The sequence below is a fragment of the Nerophis ophidion genome, linkage group LG10, assembly GCF_033978795.1.
Source record: "Nerophis ophidion isolate RoL-2023_Sa linkage group LG10, RoL_Noph_v1.0, whole genome shotgun sequence".
In the NCBI taxonomy this organism is placed as follows: Eukaryota; Metazoa; Chordata; class Actinopteri; order Syngnathiformes; family Syngnathidae; genus Nerophis; species Nerophis ophidion.
In genome coordinates this window covers 55,251,829-55,264,179 of record NC_084620.1, presented here as the reverse complement: position 1 = coordinate 55,264,179, position 12,351 = coordinate 55,251,829, and the positions used below count along the sequence as shown (strand labels likewise).

Here is a 12,351-nt window from a genome sequence, read left to right as displayed (position 1 = left end):
GAGTCCAGTCCATAGTGGATCTAACATATTAGTGAGAGTCCAGTCCATAGTGGATCTAACATAATAGTGAGAGTCCAGTCCATTTGGGGCCAGCAGGAGACCATCCCGAGTGGTACCAATTAATCAAAAACAGTACTATTCAATAGAACTACAGACACTCACTGTTCTCCTGCAGTTTGGCAAAGCAGTGGTCGCACACCCGCGCTGGCTGGTTCTTGAGGTACTCCAGGTAGTACTTATTGGTGGAGCAGGCCTGACACACCACCTGTCGGGACAAAGATGACACAGATCAGGAGACGGGAGTCCTGTAGGGTCCAAAAAGTGTCGCCTCCTCACCTTGCCACAGGCTCGACAGTGATGCCGCCTCCAGGTGAGGGTGAACTCGCAGGTGCAGATCATGCACATGGTGGCCCTCAGGTCCGGGATCCAGATGGGAGCCTTGGAACCCAGAGGGGCCCCGCTCTCCAGCACGTCGTCAGCCTGAGCGGAGAGGGGATAGGAGTGGAGGATGAGCGAGGCTTCACATCATCAATCAAAGAACTCATCACCTCCTCTTGACTCCGACTGGATATGAAAGTTATTTTCTTCTTGGTGTGGTCGTCGATGGCCTTGGCGATGGCCTCCAGCCACTCGTCTCTCTCGGTCGCCGAGCTAAGGAAGGTAAAGGAAGTAGTGAGCGACAGCGAGGGTAAGCAACTTGCACCGCTTCTGACCTTGCAGACAAGATGAAGGAGCGCTCCACGCTCTCGATGTTCAGCTCGTTCTGGTAGGCCTCCTGGCTGGGCTTACTCACCTGGGAAACATCAGTGAGTGACATCGACACTGCAGACGTCCGATAATATCGGCAAATGTAATATCGGAAATTATCGGTATTGGTTTGACTTTTTAAAACACCGGAGTGGTACACGGACGTAGGGAGAAGTACAGAACAGTTGTGTCTCCCAGTCATGAGTTGGGAAATTGTGTTAGATGTAAATATAAACAGAATACAATGATTTGCAAATCCTTTTCAACCCATATTCAGGTAAATGCACTACAAAGACATTTCATGGATGCAACACGTGCCAAAGTAGTTGGGAAAGGGCATGTTCACCACTGTGTTACATCACCTTTTCTTTGAACAACACTCAATAAACGTTTGGGAACTGAGGAAACTAATTGTTGGAGCTTTGAAAGTGGAATTCTTTCCCATTCTTGTTTTATGTAGGGCTTCAGTCGTTCAACAGTTCGGGGTCTCCGCTGTCGTATTTTACGCTTCATAATGCGCCACACATTTTCCATGGGAGACAGGTCTGGACTGCAGGTGGGCCAAGAAAGTACCCGCACTCTTTTTTTACGAAGCCACACTGTTGTAACACGTGCTGAATGAAATAAGCAGGGGCGTCCATGAAAAAGACGGCGCTTAGATGGCAGAATATGTTGTTCCAAAAGCTGTATGTACCTTTCAGCATTAATGGTGCCTTTTGACGGAAGGTGGTGTGCTCAAGTTGATGTGCTTGTATGTCAACACGACAACGTCAGAAACACAGCAAGTTCATTGCAGGAAGTAACTTTTTACTAATGAACGTAACAACCGGCATGCCACTCACTCACACTTTCACTCACTCTCACTATCTCTCTCTCTCTAACTCTCTCTCTCACTCACTCACTCACTCACTCAGTCACACACACACACACACACACACACACACACACACACACACACACACACACACACACACACACACACACACTCCCTCTCTATCTCTCTCTCAGACTCTGTATCTCTCACACTCACTCTCTCAGTCACACTCACTCTCCCTCACACTCTTACACACTCTCTCTCACACTCTTACACACTCTCTCTCACACTCTTACACACACTCACTCAGACTCTCACACTCATTCTAACACACTCTCTCTCTCTCTCTCTCTCACACACACACTCTTACACACTCTCTCACTCACACTCTCTCTCTCTCTCACACTCTCTCAGGCTCTGTATCTCTCACACTCACTCTCTCTCACACTCTTACACACACTCACTCACTCAGACTCTCACACTCATTCTAACACTCTCTCTCTCTCACACACACACTCTTACACACACTCACTCAGACTGTCACACTCATTCTAACACACTCTCTCTCTCTCTCTTTCTCTCTCACACACACTCTTACACACTTTCTCACTCACACTCTCTCTCAAGCTCTGTATCTCTCACACTCTTACACACACTCACTCAGACTCTCACACTCATTCTACCCCCTCTCTCTCTCTCTCACACACACACACACACACACACACACACACTCTTACACACTCTCTCACTCACACTCACACTCTCTCTCTCACACTCTCTCTCAGGCTCTGTATCTCTCTCTCTCACACACTCTTACACACTCAGTCACACTGACTCTCTCTCACACTCTTACACACACTCACTCAGACTCTCACACTCACTCACTCACTCACTCTCTCTCTCTCACACACTCTCTCTCAGACTGTATCTCTCACACTCACTCTGTCACACTGACTCTCTCTCACACTCTTACACACACTCACTCAGACTCTCACACTCACTCACTCACTCACTCACCCTCTCTCTCTCTCTCTCACACACACTCTTACACACTCTCACTCAGACTCTCACTCTCTCTCAGACTGTCTCTCTCACACTCACTCTGTCACACTCACTCTCTCTCACACTCTTACACACACTCACTCAGACTCTCACTCTCTCACACTCACTCTCACATACTCTTTCTCTATCTCTCTCTCTCACACAGTCACTCTCACTCACTCTCTCAAACTCACTCACACACTTTCTCTCTCACACACTCATACTCTTCACTCAGACTCTCTCTCCCACTCTTACACATTCTCTCACTCACACACTCACTCACTCACACTCTCTCTCACTCACACCCAAGACTCTCACACTTACTATTTCTCACTCTCACACTCACTCTCTCAGTCACACTCCCTCACAATCTTACACATTCTCTCTCATTCACACTCTCTCACACTCAGACTCGCTCACACTCAGACCCTCACACTCAATTTCACTCACACTCACTCTTTCTCTCTTACATTCTCACACTCACTCTCTCTCACACATGTTCTCTCACGCTCACTCACACACTCACTCACTCACTCTGCTCTCATGAAACATCTCAACTGCTTTTGCCAGATATTAAAACAAAAACTCATCAATCACTCTCATTATTAAAGAACAATTCCAATAAAAAATCCAATTATATTTTGGTAAAGCTACGAGTACAACTATTGAATTACTTTTTAAAAGTCGCTTCCCAAACACTAGCGCTCACCTTCATCCCCGCCAAGGAGAGCACACAGTTGAGTTTGAACTGGGCTGACTGCACAGGTGTGGTGTACATGAGGGCGTCGTTGAACTGCAAACACAGAAAGATTGCCGTCAGGACGTGGCGGCGAGACGTGGACATGTCGGGAGCGTCTCTCACCAGGAAGAAGACGCGAGGCTGCATGACCTTGCGCGAGAGCTTCATGAGAGTTCCCTCCTTCAGGAACACCTGCACACATTGGACACAAACACCTTCAGTGTCATCAAGTGCATTCGTTTCACTTTCACTTTCATGTGGCCGAGGATTCACCCTGCCCGGCTGCACGATCTCCTGGTGGCCGTTGAGACTGTACTGAATCTGCATCAGCTTCTGAAAGTTGTCCTAAAAAAACACCAGGATGGATGTGAGTTGAAAAAAAAAAACCTTGTTCGAAATGAAAAAAAAAAAAACTTCCTCACTCCTTGTTTCATGATGTCGTTGGCGTGGTTGGCGACTTCCTTCACGATGTTGAGAGCCGCTGCAAGACAACATTTACAATCAGAACAGAGGTTTCTTTACGGCAAGGGTGTCCAAAGTGTGGCCCCAGCTAATGTTTTACTAGCCCGCAACACATCATTCTAAAAATACTAAAACATTTTTTTTAAACGTTAAAAAGTGGAATAAAAGAGCAAACAGGTGAAAAGCAACAAGAAAAAGTCGCATTGTTGACTCTAATACTCTAATAACACCATTTTTTTCATAATTTGTCCAAAAATAATAATGAATCAAAATCAATGTGGCTATAAATTATTGATTGATTTAAGGACCGAAAGGACATAAAAACATGAAAAATATGAAAATTATTTAAAAAAAATACATAATTATATACCAATACTATTTATTTTATTGATTTTTATATAAATGTATTAAAATAATTACACTCTATATATAGTGTAAATATAGTATCATAAATATATATATATCTGAGGCTGATATAGAGATTTAAGTGTTGAATGAAAAATTAAATAAAAATTTAAAAAGCATGACCTTTTTATGAGTGGGGCACTTTTGGATCCTCAAGAATTTAGTGGAATTTAATAACAACTATAAATTATTGATTGATTTAAGGACAAAAAGGACATAAAAACATGAAAAATATGAAAATTATTAAAAAAAATACATAATTATATACCAATACTAATTATTTTATTGATTGTTATAATAAATATATTAAAATAATTCAACTCTATATACAGTATCATATATATATATATGTATATATATATATATATATATCTGAGGCTGATATAGAGATTTAAGTGTTGAATGAAAAATAAAATAAAAATTAAAAAAGCATGAGCTTTTTATGAGTGGGGCACTTTTGCATCCTCAAGAATTTTAGTGGAATTTAATAACAACTGTCTATGCTAAAAAAAAATAATAATAATAAAAAAAATAATTTAAATAATTTCTGCTATGAAATATTGACCTTTTTAGGGATCCAATTACTTTACATTAAATATTTAACTTTGAAAATCTTTTGGGGAAAAATATTGTATATTTTGCCTCAAAAACAGGGTTTCGACAAAAAGCCCGTAAAAAGTTAAAAAAAAATTAATGAAGTAGGACTGGCGATTTAAAAGGGAACATCATCACAATTTCAGAAGGGTTAAAACCAATAAAAATCAGTTCCCAGCGGCTTATTTTATTTTTCGAAGTTTTTTTTTCAGAAAATAGTCGAAAAAACGGAAAATAACAGAGCTGAGAGCCGGTGTTTGTAATGTGTTTGAGAAAATGGCGGCTTTATTACCTAGGTGACGTCACGTTCTGACATCATCGCTCTGAGAGCGATAAATAGAAAGGCGTTTAATTCGCCAAAATTCACCCATTTAGAGTTCGGAAATCGGTTGAAAAAATATATGGTCTTTTTTCTGCAACATCAAGGTATATATTGACGCTTACATAGGTCTGCTGATAATGTTCCCCTTTAAAGGTTTTATGAAAAAAATAATATATGACTTTACGGCAAGGGTGTCCAAAGTGTGGCCATTTGCGGCCCGCAACACATCATTCTAAAAATACTAAAACATTTTTTTTAAACGTTAAAAATTGGAATAAAAGAGCAAACGGGTGAAATGCAACAAGAAAAAGTTGCATTGTTGACTCTAATAACACCATTTTTTTCATAATTTCTCAAAAAATAATAATGAATCAAAATCAATGTTGCTATAAATTATTGATTGATTTAAGGACAAAAAGGACATAAAAATATGAAAATTATAAAGAAAATACATAATTATATATCAATACTAATTATTTTATTGATTGTTATAATACAGATATTAAAATAATTACACTCTATATATAGTGTAAATATAGTATCATATGTATATATATATATATCTGAGGCTGATATAGAGATTTAAGTGTTGAATGAAAAATGAAATTAAAATTAAAAAAGCATGACCTTTTTATGAGTGGCGCACTTTTGGATCCTCAAGAATTTTAGTGGAATTTAATAACTGTCTATGCAAAAAAAAAATAATAATAATAATAAAAATTTAAATAATTAAATCAAATTTGCTATGAAATATTGACCTTTTTAGGGATCCAATTAGTTCACATTAAATATTTCACATTGAAAATCGTTTTGGGAAAAATATTGTATATTTTGTATTTTCCCTCAAAAAAAGCTCATAAAAAGTAAAAAAAAAAAAATGAAGTAGGATTAGCGATTTAAAAGGGAACATTATCACAATTTCAGAAAGGTTAAAACCAATAAAAATCAGTTCCCGGCAGCTTATTTTATTTTTCAAAGTTTTTTTTCAGAAAATAGTCGAAAAAAACGGAAAATAACAGAGATGAGAGCCGGTGTTTGTGAAGTGAAGTGAATGATATTTATATAGCGCATTTTCTCTAGTGACTGAAAGCGCTTTACATAGTGAAACCCAATATCTAAGTTATATTTAAACCAGTGTGGGTGGCACTGGGAGCAGGTGGGTAAAGTGTCTTGCCCAAGGACACAACGGCAGTGACTAGGTTGGCGGAAGCGGGAATCGAACCTGCAACCCTCAAGTTGCTGGCACAGCCGCTCTACCAACCGAGCTATACCGCCCCTTGTAATGTGTTTGAGAAAATGGCGGCTTTATTACCTATGGTGACGCCACCGCTCTGAGAGCAATAAATAGAAAAGGCGTTTAATTCGCCAAAATTCTTCCATTTAGAGTTCGGAAATCGGTTAAAAAAATATATGGTCTTTTTTCTGCAACATCAAGGTATATATTGACGCTTACATAGGTCTGCTGATAATGTTCCCCTTTAAGGGTTTTATGAAAAAAATAATATATGACTTATTTTTAACCTTTTTTAATCCCTAAGACCTAAGTGTATATTGTATTGGTTTTGAAAATTAAAAAAATATCAAAATAGCACCTGCGTGCTTGGATTTTTCAGTGTGCGGCCCTCAGTGGAAAAAGTTTGGACACCCTTGCTTTAGGGTGACGTCACAGTGTCCCACCTTGTGTGTCCTTGTAGTCCTCAGAGTCCTGGGGTAAGTTCTTCAAATAATCTGGGGGTGGATAAAAAAAACAGTGAATAGTTTTGACTTGCTGCAGGTTTTCTGGCCCACTAGGTGTCAGTGTGGAGCGAGAGAATGGCGGGCGACCTGTGAGCAGCAGCTGGTACTGAGGGATTCTCTGGACAGGCTTCAGCAGGTAGTGCTTCAGAGCCAGACTGGCACAGCGAGGACTCATCTGGATCAAAAACAAGCGAAGAAAAAAAAAAAAAAGTTTAACCTCCTGACAACAATGTGATTTTTTTTTTTTTTTAAAGTCATTCAAAAATTGATCTGTCTTCTTGTAACCTACTTAAGGACAATATTCTCCACCTATTTTTTTTTTTTAAATAAATACATTCATGTCTCTTATGGTTTTACATGAAATCACTTTTTTAATAAAATAGAAAGGGTTCAAGTAGGTCAGGGGTGTCCAAACTTTTTCCACTGAGGGCCGCGGACTGAAAAATCCAAGTGTGCGGGGGCCATTTTGATATTTTTCCTTTTTTAAAAACAATAGTTGTTGTTTTTTTACCTTTATGGCTTTCCTCACGTTTGGTCCCTGGTCTCCGGAAGGGTCTCAGTCATAAAAATGTTAGAATTAAGTCATAAATTATTATTTTTTCATTTAACGCTTGAATCTCGAGATCATCTTCAGGTCTGTCTGTCGTTATAAAATTTTCTAAAATTTTGTTTTTTTATGCACCTGGGGATAGGTTGATTGGCAACACTAAATGGGCCCTAGTGTGTGAATGTTGTCTGTCTATCTGTGTTGGCCCTGCGATGAGGTAGCGACTTGTCCAGGGTGTACGTCGCCTTCCGCCTGTTTGTAGCTGAGATAGGCGCCAGCGCCCCCTGCTACCCCAAAAGGGAATAAGCGGTAGAAAATGGATGGATGGATGTTTATGGCCTTTATGTCAAAACCCTTATTTATATGGCAAACACACAAACATTTTCCCCCAAAACATTTCAAAGTGGAATATTTGACGTGAAGTAATTGGAACCCTAAATAGGTCAATAATTCATAACAAAAAAAAAAGAATAAGTGTTGAAAATAAGCCAAATATATTTTTATATTTTTCTACTTTTAACGCTTAAGTCTGTAGATCCCTTAATTATATCCATCCATCCATCTTCTTCCGCTTATCCGAGGTCGGGTCGCGGGGGCAACAGCCTAAGTAGGGAAACCCAGACTTCCCTCTCCCCAGCCACTTCGTCTAGCTCTTCCCGGGGGATCCCGAGGCGTTCCCAGGCCAGCCGGGAGACATAGTCTTCCCAACGCGTCCTGGGTCTTCCCCTTGGCCTCCTACCGGTTGGACGTGCCCTAAACACCTCCCTAGGGAGGCGTTCGGGTGGCATCCGGACCAGATGCCCGAACCACCTCATCTGGCTCCTCTCCATGTGGAGGAGCAGCGGCTTTACTTTGAGTTCCTCCCGGATGGCAGAGCTTCTCACCCTATCTCTAAGGGAGAGACCCAAACTCATTTCGTCCGCTTGTACCCGTGATCTTATCCTTTCGGTCATGACCCAAAGCTCATGACCATAGGTGAGGATGGGACCGTAGATCGACCGGTAAATTGAGAGCTTTGCCTTCCGGTTCAGCTCCTTCTTCACCACAACGGATCGGTACAACGTCCGCATTACTGAAGACGCCGCACCGATCCGCCTGTCGATCTCACGATCCACTCTTCCCTCACTCGTGAACAAGACTCCTAGGTACTTGAACTTCTCCACTTGGGGCAGGGTCTCCTCCCCAACCCGGAGATGGCATTCCACCCTTTTCCGGGCGAGAACCATGGACTCGGACTTGGAGACGTGATGTGTTGGAGGAGGTAATAAAGGAAGATCTCCATCGAGACACAGAGACTTTTAAAACTGAAGAAAGATAAGGAAGACTTCTATAAACAAGTTATCGATACGGCGGAGGAAACTCATTTCGGCCGCTTGTACCCGTGATCTTATCCTTTCGGTCATGACCCAAAGCTCATGACCATAGGTGAGGATGGGAACGTAGATCGACCGGTAAATTGAGAGCTTCGCCTTCCGGCTCAGCTCCTTCTTTACCACAACGGATCGGTACAACGTCCGCATTACTGAAGACGCCACACCGATCCGCCTGTCGATCTCACGATCCGCTCTTCCACAACTCGTGAACAAGACTCCTAGGTACTTGAACTCCTCCACTTGGGGCAGGGTCTCCTCCCAACCCGGACAGAATTTATGGACAGAATTTCTAGGCGCAGTCAAGGCGTTGAGGGGTTCCGGTTTGGTGACCGCAGGATTAGGTCTCTGCTTTTTGCAGATGATGTGGTCCCGATGGCTTCATCTGACCGGGATCTTCAGCTCTCACTGGATCGGTTCGCAGCCGAGTGTGAAGCGAACGGAATGAGAATCAGCACCTCCAAGTCCGAGTCCATGGTTCTCGCCCGGAAAAGAGTGGAATGCCCTTTTATAATTTTTTTCATACTTTTTTGTTTGTTTGATGCCCTTTTTGTGAAAGAAAACTTTGTTTTGCACAAAATATGCAATATTCCACCCCCCCCAAAATATTTGAAAGTGAAATTGTTCCAGTGAAGTAATTGGAGCCTTCAGCAGGTCAATAACAGCTTTGTGTTATTAGTGTCAACACTGCAACTTTTTCTTGTTACATGTTTACTCTTTTATTACACTCTTTTATGTTTAAAATTTTTATTATTGTATTTTTTAGAATGAGCCGGGGGCCATTACCGAATTAGCTGAGGGCCACAAATGGCCCTCGGGCCGCACTTTGGACACGCCGGAAGTAGGTGAAGAAAAACATGGGTTTTTATTTGGATATCAGAATCACAATCAGAAATACTTTAATAATGATAGAGGGGTGTCAAACTCATTTTAGCTCAGGGGCCGCATGGAGGAAATTCTGTGCTCACGCCGGCCGGACTGTTAAAATCATAGCATTGAAACTAAAAAATAAAGACAACTTCAGATTGTTTTCTTTGTCGTACTTTGGCCAAAAATACAACAAACACATTCTGAAATTATCACAATAAAAATATTGAGAAAAAATACCGTCAGCGGTAAATTTTAGGTCCATGAAAGAAAGAAGAAAGTAGAGATGTCGGGATAATGGCTTTTTTGCCGATATTGTCCAACTCGTAATTACCGATTCTGATATCAACCGATACCAATATATACAGTCGTGGATTTAACACATTATTATGCCTAATTTTGTTGTGATGCCCCGCTGGATGCATTAAACAATGTAACAAGGTTTTCCAAAAATTCAACTCAAGTTTGAAAAAATTCCTAACGCCAACACTGTTTATTTATCAAATAATGCAAAATATATTATATTATCATACATTCAAAACATTTTTGGGGTACAAACATGTAAATATTAGGGCTGCGAATCTTTGGGTGCCCCACGATTCGATTCAAAATCGATTTTATTTTCCAATTTAACACGATTCTTGATTCAGAAATGATTTTTTCTCGATTTAAAAGGATTCTCTATTCATTCAATACTTAGGATTTCAGCAGGATCTACCCCAGTCTGCTGACATACTAGCAGAGTAGTAGATTTTTTTTTAAAAAGCTTTTATAATTGTAAAGGACTACGTTTTATCAACTGATTGCAATAATGTAAATTTGTTTTAACTATTGAACAAAGCAAAAATATGACTTATTTTATCTTTGTGAAAATATTGGACACAGTGTGTTGTCAAGCTTATGAGATGCGATGCAAGTGTTCTTTTTATTTATTTGTACAAATGTCTAATGATAATGTCAATGAGGGATTTTTAATAACTGCCATGCTGAAATTATAACTAATATTGATACTGTTGTTGATAATATTCATTTTTGTGTCACTACTTTTGGTTTGTTCTGTGTCGTGTTTGTGTCTCCTCTCAATTGCTCTGTTTATTGCAGTTCTGAGTGTTGCTGGGTCAGGTTTGGTTTTAGAATTGGATTCCATTGTTATGGTATTGCTGTGTAGTGGTTTGTTGGACTGATAAAAAAGAATTAAAAAAATAAAACATTGTAAAAATGAGAATCGATTCTGAATCGCACAACGTGAGAATCGCAATTCAAATTCGAATCGATTTTTCCCCACACCCCTAGTAAATATCTACGTAGCCTAATGATTTCCAGGCAAGTTATCCATCAAATTGTACACTGTAAACATGACAAAATATATACAGTATATATATTTTTAAAAACAATTCAGAAACTGTGCTACCATTTTTACATTTACAGTAATAGGCTGTCAAAACACCAACCATATTTTTTTATGCAAAAAAACAACAAAAAAAAACTTGCAGCTCAATCACCAGAATATTACAGTAAAATAGAGTGTTATTATATTTATTGCTGTAAATATCAAGTAAATTCTGCCATTTTTTTGACTGCAAAATCCACAGATTTTTTTTTTCTTACAGTGTAGCTAAAATATACATTTACTAATCAAATGCATAGGTAATGGTGTGACAATATCAGGCGGCTAATCCTTATACTTGCATGTTTCCTTTATTAATATTACAAGCGGCCCTCAACAAAAAAACAAGATTGACACCCCTGCTCTATGACATCATCACCGGCTGGCTGTAACTAAGCAAGTTGTTTTTTTTAAATTGAGCCTGCAAAAGTTTCCAGCATGGGGCCAAATGAAGTTGTGAGTGCCAGCACTTTAATAAACAAGGTGAAAATGCAAAACTATCATTATGAGTCTTGTCTGCATATGTTTGGCCGTCTGGAACAGATTCATTGAATTTACAGTTTTTCGTAAGGGAGAAATTATTTGTTTTTTTGTTGTTAATTTTGGAACAGATCACTAATCATTCACCCCTATACAATATCCTACTGTGCAATATTACCCTTCGAGTGCAATACGTCGACACTGACCGTCATTACTTTATTACTCCAGTATTGATTGATACTTTTATTAGTAGATTGCACAGTACAGTACATATTCCTTACAATTGACCACTAAATGGTAACACCAGAATAAGTTTTTCAACTTGTTTAAGTCCACGTTAATCAATTCATGGTACAAATATATACTATCAACATAATACAGTCATCACACAAGTTAATCATCATAGTATGTACATTGTATTATTTACATTATTTACAATCCGGGGGGTGGGATGAGGAGCTTTGGTTGATATCAGTACTTCAGTCATCAACAATGGACATTGAAACAGTGTAGGTGTGACTTAGTAGGATATGTACAGCGAGCAGAGAACATAGTGAGTTCAGATAGCATAAGAACAAGTATATACATTAGAAATACATTCGATTATTTACATTATGTTATTTACAATTCGGGGAGATGGGATGTGAATGGAGGAGGGTATTAGTAAAGTGTTGAAGTTGCCTGGAAGTGTTGTTTTAGAGCGGATTTGAAGGAGGATAGAGATGCACTTTCTTTTACACCTGTTGGGAGTGCATTCCACATTGATGTGGCATAGAAAGAGAATGAGTTAAGACCTTTGTTAGATCGGAATCTGGGTTTAACGTGGTTTGTGGAGCTCC

At 39.6% G+C, this 12,351-nt stretch overlaps 1 protein-coding gene across 2 annotated transcripts in view; it reads right to left on the bottom strand.

The window, feature by feature from the left end:
* Positions 1–12,351, bottom strand: part of LOC133561026 (FYVE, RhoGEF and PH domain-containing protein 6-like) — a 68,485-nt gene that overhangs the window by 13,223 nt on the left and 42,911 nt on the right. For both annotated transcript variants that reach the window (XM_061914157.1, XM_061914158.1), the window contains exons 8-17: positions 6,949–7,036; positions 6,802–6,852; positions 3,764–3,822; positions 3,615–3,686; positions 3,465–3,533; positions 3,312–3,395; positions 714–793; positions 549–651; positions 337–480; positions 163–265 (exon numbers count right to left, since the gene is read on the bottom strand). In XM_061914157.1, the coding sequence (XP_061770141.1) occupies positions 163–265; positions 337–480; positions 549–651; positions 714–793; positions 3,312–3,395; positions 3,465–3,533; positions 3,615–3,686; positions 3,764–3,822; positions 6,802–6,852; positions 6,949–7,036 (853 nt within the window). The remainder of the gene's footprint in view (positions 1–162; positions 266–336; positions 481–548; positions 652–713; positions 794–3,311; positions 3,396–3,464; positions 3,534–3,614; positions 3,687–3,763; positions 3,823–6,801; positions 6,853–6,948; positions 7,037–12,351) is intronic.